This window comes from Maylandia zebra, linkage group LG22 (assembly GCF_041146795.1).
Source record: "Maylandia zebra isolate NMK-2024a linkage group LG22, Mzebra_GT3a, whole genome shotgun sequence".
Lineage (NCBI taxonomy): Eukaryota > Metazoa > Chordata > Actinopteri > Cichliformes > Cichlidae > Maylandia > Maylandia zebra.
The window spans coordinates 10,001,880-10,013,496 of NC_135187.1; the positions used below are offsets into that span (position 1 = coordinate 10,001,880).

Below are 11,617 nucleotides of genomic sequence, written 5' to 3' on the forward strand. Positions count from 1 at the left end.
GCTATAGTATAAGTCATATAAGTTATAATTATTAAAATAAATACAAGTGACGTTAAAATATAACAATTCAAGAAACATAAAATAACCTACTGTGCAATTTACGAAATGGTGCAGAAATTAAATAAGTACAATAAATAATATTTTTTAAACTATACGGATAAAATACTTAATTAAAAAATTATGGGTATTAACATTTAGGCCGCTGTAAACTAAAAATATTTAAAACTTTTTGAGATAACATATTCAACACATTAAGTAGCTCATCTGGAGGCTTTAATTATATGTCCTGATTTTTATCAGTGATGCTGCGCTTTGACACAAACTTAAACCTTCTTTCTCAGGTTGAATTTGTGTGTTCAAGATATCTGAAATTTGTGATGAAGCTAAATTGCAGAGAAACAGCAGCACAGTAAGGCAAGTGCTACTTTATTGGTCTATGTGGCAGTGCAGGAGCAGCTGTAGTATTATTTGTTTGTAAAGCAACATTTGCACAAATGTTGTTGCCAACTCTGCGCAAAGCAACACTTCACCTGCTGAATGATGGGATTGTCTAATAAACGCTCTCAGCTACATAAACCGCAAATGGTGCAGAATGCATTCGGGCCAATAAAGGTGTAATGACTGAATGAAGTTGTATAATAGTCTCCCAGAAGCCTGGAGAAAAGTGTCAAGTACAGGAGGAAGAGGGGGCCTAAAATTATCGGTTGGTGTTGATTTATAGGAACATTAAGGCAAAATCGTTAGATTAAATGTCCTCCTCACAGATATATGAAACTGCACACGAAGCACATCCCTGAAGCCTTTGCTCCTGTTTACTATTTTTATTGTATTTTTCTGCCTTGTTTCTGCTGCAGTGCGATTCCTGCTGGTCATGATAATCTTTTTCGTGACATTCCTCAGATGAATAACCCTTTGGACACAAATCAAATCACAGAGAAAATGAAATATCAGACGATGATGATGAAATGACAGTGAGTAACCTATACCTGTGAGGGTTTACTGTGGGTTACAGTGAGTAAGCCTCCCTCACGTGGAGGCAGGTCTGCTGGTATTATGCAACCGTCTTCATGTGTCCATCCTGTATTGCGGGTCATTTGTCAGCCTGAGCTGTTGCTCATAAGAGGATCAGATATATTGTTTGGAAGGAAGGATGATAAAATATCTTCTGTTCTTCTACTGTTTGGATCTATGTGTGAGGAAACGAAGTCACGTGCAGAATAACTTGTACAGTTTTTATCTTTGTCATGAAGCCACGTGCAGTGAAACCAAATGGTTTTTTTTTTAGTGCTTGCGAGTATTAAACTAGAACAAAGATATAATTTACTAAAGCTTTAGAAATCTTGAATAAGTATTGTTTTTAGATTTTGTAAAATCCCATTGAGTCTTATTACCAACTTCCTAATAGTTACAACTGCAGAACTAATGCCTTATTAACTTGTTTTACTGCTTCCTTTTATAACTTTGTATCTTTAAATAAAATAACAGTTCTATAAAAACTTAGCATTCATAATGCATTGACCACTGAATACAACAAAATATACCTGCAACCTGAAAATGTGTTTAATTTTGTCTTTAAAAAGATTTCCTGTTGCAAAGTGCTTCCACGCATTTGTTTACCTCACTCTTTAATTTTCCATGCCAGGGACTCAGAGGCTTTCCCTGGCACTTTGGCATCAATGGAGAGCTCAGGACTTTCTGGGAAAACAGGATAAATTTAGACTGTATCTCAAGGATTCCTCAGAGATGAAGGATTGCAGGAAACCAGAGTTTTAAACAAGTAATAATAGGCCAAAGAGATAAGGAGGATGCAGAGGACGGGAAGCAGGCAGAAGATAAACAAGCAGTTGATGAGTGAAGACAAGACAGAGGTGAAGTCTTTGAAGTTTAGAAACACTGGTAGATGTTACTGTTAGAATGTGACCGCATATTTGCAGAGAGGTGATTCTTTTCCTGGTGTGGTTTAGGTTTTTTGTCCCCTTAGATTAAATTCTATTTCTTGCGAGCCACGTCTGTGTGTCCCCCACACTGACCTGTGTGTGAAATTAGGATTCAAACATAAATGGGTATACATCAAACCAACAAACACTCTTTGATAAACTCCCCATCAGAAAACTGTTTTTTGGCAGTTGTGGGAAATCACAATTCAGTTGTTGCTTTTGTTTGACTGATATTTTTTAAAGATTTATATAACATGTGTGTGTAAGCTTCACTGTAAACGTCTTGGACCTGATGTTTATGAAAAGGATGTGAGATTGCAATTCCCGGAAGATGAAAAAGAAGAAAGTGCGCTTTACCTCTACACTGTAAAAAAGAAAAAGTTGAGAAAACTTAAAATTTCAAGGCAACATGATGCAAGAGATTTTTGAGTTTTCTCAACTTCTGCCAACTGTAGTTGACTTAACTAATATTTTCATGTTCTGCCAACTTGGATCTACTTGTTCACCTAATTAGGATAATCCTGTAAGTCTAACAAAGAAATTCTGGTTTCAATGCCATGTATTTCTGCCTTCACCAAACAAAGATATTCCTGTTGAATTAACATACAATTATTCCCTCCAAGGCCATGTATTCCTAAATTCACCAAACGCAGATATTCTTGTTGAATAATCATACAATTCTTACTCCAGTGAGTTGAAAATTTACCAATATAAATAAAGAAAAATGTATGCTGTTATCGTACTTGAAAAAACACTCAAACAGATATAGAATAAAACAAAGCACAACTGAATGTTATGTAAAAACGTATTTATTTTTTTCAACAGTGCTTTCAGTATATTTCAGAAGGTCATGGGCAGTGGGGTGAATTTCTGTAAAAAAGCAAGCAAACAGAAAAAAACGTGTTGCCAGTTTCTTTAGGGTGCTTTGAGCACCCCAGCAGAGACATTAAAATTCCAGAGTCCAGAAAAAAAGAAAAGTGTCCAGCAGCTTAGTCATTCACGTTCACACCCTGGCTGTCCTGTAAAAGCTTAACTTAACTATTGCACACTAAATAGGGTAGTGCAACAAACAATTGCCTATGTACCCAGACATCGACATTTTACATGGGCTTACTATGATGAACTACAGAAGTCAAAAGTTATTAGAAATGTTACCATCAATGAACAGCGAACTATCAGGTAAAATACCAGTTCCATACTTCAGGTGGAGTGAAAAACACTATAACAAATCTTTTAAAATCCTACAAGACAAAATTTCACCATAGATTCTCAATAATACAGATTCATCTGACTAATATTTACATTTCAAATAATCCCTTATCCACTTCAACTTCATATTGACCGACCAGGTCAAAATGAACCATTCTGTTTTGACTGTTCCTTCTTTTCTCCCTTCTTCCTTTCCTCCCTCTTTCCTTCACTTATTCCTAATTAATTTTAACAGTTCAAACACTAAATATGCAACTCTTTGTAACAGGTGAACGATTATATAGAGGGAAAGGGGTTGAACTACTGTTTTTTTTTTTTTTTTACATGACTCTACAATGCACTTGAACATGTTTAAGAACAAGTTAAACTCATGTCTGGCTTCCCCATTAACAGTCACAGCAAAAGCTTTGTTTTTAGAGACCTTATGCGCTGTGAGCATCGAGAGCCACCGAGTTCAAAAAAGATGCCCTGAATTGCTTCAAAGGTATAACTCATCTGCTTTGGATAATCAATGTTGAGGGCATACAGAAGGCCAAAGAGGTATGCCAAGGCAGTAGAGAGGTCTGGAATGTTATGTAGCACGATGTCCCCTTCCAACACAACAGCATGTTCTCGCACAGACGTATCGGCATCGTCATCTTGCAGGATGGTGAGGATGGCAACTGATGCACCGTTCAACACTGGTTCCAAAGTGTCAGTGTCCTGAAGAGAAGAAAAGTAAAATATGAATTATTGAAAGCTAAGAAAAATTAAAGACAAAATACATTTCTAAAGATCTTAACTTTAACCTCTATACCATGATGCTCATTTGACTCATGGAGGTTTTAAAAAGAAAAAGCTTATTTTCCTTTAATTAACAGCACAATATCTTTCACCAACCAACCTTGTGATGAGTTTTGTACAAAAATATTTTCTGCTGTTGAACACCCACTAACAATGCCCAGGTGCTCCTCAGCAGAAAAAAAAGCAGCGAGAGTTATGACAACTGCAATCCTCACCATAAAATTATCTGGACTGCACTGAGGAAGTGGACATTTCCATTTTGGATTAAATCATCTTTTAAAAACATCTCATAGCAATTAGTTTTGCTTGCATTACTTTTTTGTACTTACTAAGCACTTCAGGAAAACCTGTGTTGCATCCTCTCCGAGGAAAATGGGCAGGCCTCTCAGTGCTGCTGTCTTTCGGTGGGACACAATGTCAGATGTCTAAAGAGCATTCAGTGGAAAACAAGCATTTAAATTAGTATAGTAACGTGGTGTACCTACACACAATGCAAAATCAGAACTCTTATAGTAATGAAAATAAAATACAGATCAGGCCCAGCAACATGTAAAACTTAAAAAAACAAAACACCATTTTAACGATTTTACTTTCTTTTTACAAATTAAATAAAATACCGCCAAATAAAAACAAAGTAATGACTGATTACATTCATTTCCATTGATGTGTTTTGGCTGAAGCCAACATTTTTTTCTGTTATGACAAAGGTATACTCTTCTAAAAATGTCAGGTAAAGGAGCACTTACCTGTTCATCAAGTTTATCCAAGAGGTCTTCCATGTCCTCACCAAGAGCTCCCTTCTTAGACCGGTATAGTTTCAGCAGGCCAGGCACAAATTTGTTGAGGGATGCATTGAACGTCCCAAGGAGGTCTTTGCTTGTGATCCGATGAAATTCTTCAGATATCTAAACAAGACAATAACCAAAATATTGCCATTTATTCAGCACAGAAAATTTCTGGGTAGCTGCCTTGTACAGTCTGCACCATGTTATATGCCTGACTGTGTTATCAACCGCAAAACCTACTTCAAAAATCTCTCATGAATACACATTTTGCACAGGAATAGAAACACCCTCCACAAAAAACAGTATCAATATGCAAATACATATTATGTTCTACATTGCACCAAAATCTGTGACGAATCAGATTATGTGACCTGCCTTAGTATTCTTTCCCTAAAAATCTCAGTCTATAGAAGTCCTATTTCCAGCACTAAAATAAAAAAAACATACATGCTAAGTCAAAAATTATGTGATTGACTTTCTGTTTCACAGGAAGAACAATTTTGATTTAGCATGGGGACTCTTTTCTTGTACTGGCAGAAATGTTCAGGGTAAGAATATTATGACAGGTCAAATAATCTAATGGGTCACAGATTTCAATGTGGACTGGTTGCACAAGGTATAATAAAGTTGGCCAATGCATTACACCAGCAAATACTGTACTACTTCAATAATAGTCCATCTAGTATAAGTCATGCCCAATTTGAATAATAATTAAATTATAAATAAATTTGGACACTCTTACCTCCTCAGAGGAAAACAGCCCAGGCCATCTCTCCTGGACCTCAGATACCATAGGTTGACACTCCACAACCTCTCTCCGCCTGAGAGAAAATGTCAGCGCCATCTTCTGCTGTATGACTTTCAAGTTCTTTTGTTTCTTCTTCATTTCACTGACCAGAGCAACTCTTTCCTCTTCAAGAGTAGAATCATCATGGTGCTGTGGATAATCTGGGACATGATTGACCTCTCCACGTTTGGGCTTTTTAAGGGTGAAAGGACTGCTGGCTTCATCTTCTCCTTTCCTTTTCCTGTTTACATTTACTTCATTGCAGCCTGCCCGACGAAGCTTTGATCTGTAGTTTCCAAGTTTGTGCTTGATACTTGCTTTCCATCCCTCGTAGCCTGTGATGCTACCTGGCTCCTTCAGGCATGGATATTTGAGAACCAGTGCAGAAGCCACTGACTCAACCTCATCTTTCTCAGGGTAGGCTTTAATTTCAAACACTGCCTCTGCAATTTTATCCAAAATCTCCATCTTCATGTCTCTTGTTACTGCAAGGCCCTTCTTAGATTTTTCATATGTCACATTAGCCTTACACAATTTCAGTTCAACATCATGTGAAAACTTGGGAATAGAAAATGGAGAGGGCCACTCTGACACATGTCTTAAGTTCATCTGGATAGTATCGGTCCAGCTAGGCCTGAAATCATCAGAGTGCACACTTATTGTGTCCTGGGAAGAGACTGAAGCAGAGGACACTGAAGCAATGGATTGGTTAAGTGTAGATGAATCACAGTTCCACATTATATGCAGGACTGCACGCTCAGCTGGTAATTCAGATATTGCTGTAAGATTGCATATTGCATTTCCGAAATCTGGATCCTCAAACTGTAGTGAGAAGTCACCTGCAAGTTCAAGTCTTTCTTTAAGTATATCAATCAATTGTCCCACAGATGCTGGTACTTCAGGAAGCTGGACTCGCCGGGCTTCTCTGGAGGAAAGAACTACCCGAAGTAACAAAGTCTGAAAAGAGGAGAAAAAAAAAAGTTGGCAGAAAATCAATAGCCAAACACAATTAGAAGACAGTTGACACCTATACCATACAGCTGCCTTTTTCCAGATGAATCTGCTGACTACATTTGATTTGCAAATGATTTAGTCTACAAATGTAAAAAACACACACACAAAATTTTTTTAAATAAAGCTCAAGTCTATATCCAAGTTTTCATTTTCTTCAGCCACTGTACTCAACTGGCCTACACTTGGGAAAACCTTCAATTCATTCAGCACAAAACTAATGCTTAATGAGGAGAAAACAAAGGAGAGAGAGATAATTTGGTGAGGATAGCAGAGTGATAGAAGAAAGAAGTGTGTGGAGAAGAAAAGAAAAAGCAAGGGGAAATGAGTTTTGAAGTAGAGGACAATAGAGAAAAAGGGTGGGTGAGAGGGGAGATCAGAATAGGAGACAGGGTGGAGGGGAGAGAACATACCATTATAAAGTTGCTTTAATAGAGGTACGTCCTTGGGGTCACCATCAGCTTTCCACCAACTGTGTATGCTGTTAGAGGGTGATAATCCGTCAGCACATCTGGATCCAGCACAAGAAGGTCTGCACAGGTGTGTTCAACAAGCTCATAGGACCTGAAATGTTCAATGTACCAGGAACTCAGTCTTTTACAAATGAATGTCACCTCCTCTGCATTGACAAGAATGGTCACAATCTTGTGGAATTCTGGGAGGCCACTGCATTGCCCAGCAGATAAAATCATGCCCGCCACATACTGTGTCCCAAAAAGATGAACGGTTTTAGACAGAGACACACTGTCTAGATGAGGGTACTTCTTTTGTATTTCACACTTGATTGATGGATCCAATTCTGAAACCCTGACCACTTTCACATTGTCAACATAGAGCTTTGGTTTTAAAAGGTTCCCACTATCCAGATGGTATGCCATCATTTGCTGGTGTTTCAAGGAAAGAGTTAGCAGCACATTTTTCCAGTTGTGAGTGTCATGGACCACCTTTTTAAAGAAGCTATGTTTTGCTTCAAATCTCATCGTCCACAATTCCACTAACGGCCCATAGCAGCGTATAAGATGTGGGTAGTGGTCAATGAAGTGGTGTTTTGGCCTTAGTCTGAAGTCCGGAAAGGTACTGGTAAGCAACAAGCGATGATCCAGTAGTTTGCAAGATAAATAACACAATGCTTCCTCAGTGAGTCTGTTTGAGACAACAATGTCAACAATTTCCTTGAGGTCCATTAAAATCTCCCAAGCTGGCTCCTGTTCTGGTATCTTACATCCAATTATAAAAGGAAGTAAGCGCAGCAGTGTCCAATTTTCATGTCCATTACCAAAAACTGTTCCTTTCTCAAAGCTTGTTTTTGGAATTTTTTGAGGCTTGTTTACTTTGTCCGAATATTTGTAGGGAAATGATTTTATGAAGTTGTTTAATGTATCAAATGTAATGAACCCTTTTGAGATCAGCTTTTTTAAACATAAGGACAACTCCAAAGGAATGACGCCTTCAAAAAGGTCATGCAAAATATCTGGAGGAAATCCGGTTATTGGGTGAAAGAATAGTAAATGTTTGCTCAGTACACATTCCCTTTTTACCCCATTAACACTTTGGAGGTTGTCAGTTTGCCTAAGCTCTTCCAGAAATGAATTGTGTTGATCAACACCCCTCAATTGGAAGTCATTAACTTCAGTCGTTGCAATTTTGTCCCGACTTATCAAACAAAAGCGACAGAACTTGTCAACAGTAAAACTTTCATAAAAGCCTGCCAGACCATGTGCACCAAGGTTATCTGCGCTCACACAATATACAGTGCCCTTAATAAACTGGCTTACAACTTCCACAAAATTTCCCTCTTCTTCTAGACACCTTATATCTTTAATCAGTGGCTCAAAAAACTTTTCATAACCATATTGTTTGACATCCACACTTTTACCTAAGAGAGCAAGCTGAATTGAACAAAGATTAGATCGAAATCTGGGTGGTAAATTAAGAACTACCCAGTATACTGCAGTAATCTTGTGACGTTTTCTAGAGGTGCCCAGTGGGTTACAAACTTCAAAATCATCAATATACAACCCCAAACTGATACATAAGTTTTGTTGTCCCAGTAACTTATTGCCCTTGTAGTACTTGCCGTCTTGAAATGACTTAAAGTGTCCAGATAAAGCTTCTTGATTAAATACAATTTGGTCCAAAAAATCTGCCCGTCCCAGTAAAGTCTCAAGTATCTTAGTGACAGATATATAAACAAAAGAGTTTTTATGAGCTGTGTTGTACAGATACTCTGTGGGTTCTACAACAGAAAACTGCTCTTTGAAATATATATTCCTTCTGTGATCTGTAGATAGGGAACCTTTCTCCGATGTTGTTAAAAGCAGTGGATTAGTTTGAACTAGGGCATTAGAAATGTCTTGCAAAACACAATCATTTACTTCTATTTCATGCTTTGAAAGGATCTCTTTTACACTGGTGAGAGTATGAATGTTAGAGAAAGAGAGCAGGTTATGGAAATCCTCTACAATCTTTTGTGTTGCAGCTCGAGAAACATGCAACACTGTTTGCATACACAGAAAGAGAGATGCCAGTTTGTGTTCAAGTGTCTCACTATCCACATCCTTTACAATCTTGTCAAGCTCATCTGGTCTCACAAAATTATAAGCTGATGTTCCTGCTTCACAATCAGATTGCTCACTTTCAATTATCTCATCTTCAGAAACAGTTCTTGCAATTGTTCGAAAATCCTCAAGTGTACAATTTTTATGGTTTCGACTTCTGTGAGAACCGAAGGTTGGGCGAATGTTTGTTTTAAAATTACACCTTAAAAAGGGACATTGTACGGTTTCTCGGTTCTTTAAATGATGTCCAAGATGGTTCCAAAAGGTTTTCTCACTGCAAATCTCCTTAAAGTCACACAATTCACACTGAAATGTGGAATTTTTGTGGATTTTTACTATTGAGTGTGACCTTGAGAGGTGTGATCGTAATGCTCCAGGTGTTTTAAATACACATACACAGTCTGTGTGAATGCATGGCCAATGTGCACCTTGTCCGTGATGAAGGCGGAAATGTTTCAAAAGAGTCTCTTGACTGGAGCTTGTGAATTTGCAAAATCGGCACTGCATGAAATCCACCCCTGAAACACAAGAGACATAGTCAATTTTGCCAAAAGCACTTTTGCAATGGGATAAAACATCCATATCTAACACACAGAAGGAATCCATAGATGCAGGAGCTGAATACATCAACAAGCCAAAACCAGAGACATCATGAAAAAAATATGTAAGGAATCATATTAACTTACATATGACCACTTGTCTACTATATCAAGTATATGATTGATAACATACATGACATGTAACATAAATGCAAGCTTGAATTCAAACATTTTTTTGTTACTATGATAAAAAAAAATGCAATAACTATAGAAAAAAATAATACTATCTGTAACACAATATACATCAGCAACACACAATCATTCCTTAAATATTGTCTCCTTCCCCATTATGTAAAAAGCTCTGAAAATGTAGCAATCTTATAATACAGAGCATGAAGTACAACTTTAATTTGCGTGTGACATTAACTTACAGTACATTAGGCAATCTTACACCAGCTGACAAACTGTCAAGTCAGCTTTAAACATTACTTTAAAGTAACAGTGCTGCACCGGATAAACGGTGACTATTGAAAAAGTGAAAAAACAATATTAGACAATATGCAAGTTACTTATATCACTGTCATATAATTGGCGCACATATCCTACACCGACCCATGAAAGCGTCTCCATGACAACGCGTGCTTGGCCCAGTTTGTTGTCAATGTTAACATAACGTTTTCATGCAAAGATAACATTGAAACTGGTTACAAAACGGGTAATAAGCTAATAAGTTTTACCATGGCAGAAGTGCTGTAAAAAGCCAGTGTGAGATACCGTCATTTAGTGATGTCTGTCTAAATATCAGAGTGTTTAACATTAAACATTACTTTTTGCGCTGGCCACTACTCTGAGCTAAAGCCTTCAGAGGCTGCTTGTAGCCCGATTACGACACAGCGGCGCGACGAAGGCTGCCCAAATTCATAGTGGACTCCTCTAAATTTGTCCGAGAAATACGTCCTCCTTATAATAAGCATCTCTTAAAATGTTTGCAATATTGAAACATTTCAATATAATGTAGAAAAAAAACGAGAGAAAAAAAAGTTACGGATCGGACTCCCCGATCCTTATTGCGCATGTGCAAATTCTACCTGTGGAATTAGTTTTAATATTACTCTTTCTGGGTCACAAAATAAACTTTTAAGATATTTTCAGGCGTTAATGTAGCTATGTAAATTGCTAATATCTGTTCAGTTTATTAAGACAACATATACTTGCAAGAGTGCGCCGACGCTTTCGGAGACGTCTGTTACCCACCAGCTCGATAGCTAGCCAAGGGGGGGTGTCAATTAAGTCACTTAGATAACTTAAAAATGCTATTGTTGGCCTTTTTCAGTGTTTTACTAGTTCCATTCTCCCGGGTCCTCAGGAGGATGCAGCCTAGGCGCTTGTAGAAAATCTTAATAACACATGTAGTTAGCTTACCTGCTAGGGTAAATGGTCGGCAGCTCCAGCACCTGTCCAAAAGAATTATACACTCCAACTGCAGAAGTGAAAATCCTCAATGGTCGAAAAATTGCAATTTGCATCCAAATCCAGCCACGATGGTTCAAATTTTCTTAGGAGGTTTTTAGTCTAGAACACATGGTAAACCACTATCACACAGCTCAGGTCTGCTCAGGCTCAGTTGAAAGTCCGTTTGGTTTAGTTCAAACTTGTTCAGACCACATGTGCCAGTCATCTACGGGGTTTCCCACTGGTTCCCAACTTGACTCAGAAACTCTGCTCAAAAGTTGATAATCTTTGTTATGCTGTCTAGAAAATCTTAGTTAGGACAACAATGAAAGAAATTTGTTGGGTAGACAAGCTTTTTTAGGTTGTAAATAGAAAGTTTTATTTCTAAGTCAGTTTAATTTAAAAACTTTAGTGAAATCAACAATTGCTAGTTATCGTTTTTACAGTGTACCAGCTTTGTGATTTTCACAATCACACAAAATACAGTAAACCATTTTATAATGGGGGAGTTTATCAAATAGCCTTTGGTGGACTTTGATTTTATTACTCTTCACCT

At 37.6% G+C, this 11,617-nt stretch overlaps 1 protein-coding gene across 2 annotated transcripts; it reads right to left on the bottom strand.

Annotated features, from left to right (window-relative positions):
• Nucleotides 1-2,767: 2,767 nt before the first annotated feature.
• Nucleotides 2,768-11,402, bottom strand: LOC112430251 (sterile alpha motif domain-containing protein 3-like). Of its 2 annotated transcripts, XM_076879543.1 has the most exons (7): nt 11,032-11,402; nt 9,499-9,588; nt 6,926-7,076; nt 5,457-6,458; nt 4,676-4,834; nt 4,259-4,354; nt 2,768-3,848 (listed from the first exon to the last, which is right to left on the bottom strand). In XM_076879543.1, the coding sequence occupies exons 3-7, from the start codon at nt 6,926-6,928 to the stop codon at nt 3,540-3,542; spliced, it is 1,569 nt and encodes a 522-aa protein (XP_076735658.1). In that variant the 5' UTR covers nt 6,929-7,076; nt 9,499-9,588; nt 11,032-11,402; the 3' UTR covers nt 2,768-3,539. The 2 variants fall into 2 exon arrangements, with proteins under 2 accessions (XP_076735658.1, XP_076735659.1); XM_076879544.1 differs by lacking the exon at nt 11,032-11,402 and having other exon boundaries at nt 9,499-9,826.
• Between the last annotated feature and the right edge of the window lie 215 nt (nt 11,403-11,617).

Excerpts from the sequence above, each read along its gene's own strand:
- LOC112430251 (XM_076879543.1), bottom strand. Across the intron at positions 4,835-5,456 it reads GGCTGTTTTCCTCTGAGGAG|ATATCTGAAGAATTTCATCG; the intron begins GTAAGAGTGTCC and ends TGTCTTGTTTAG. Across the intron at positions 4,355-4,675 it reads TGGATAAACTTGATGAACAG|ACATCTGACATTGTGTCCCA; the intron begins GTAAGTGCTCCT and ends AATGCTCTTTAG.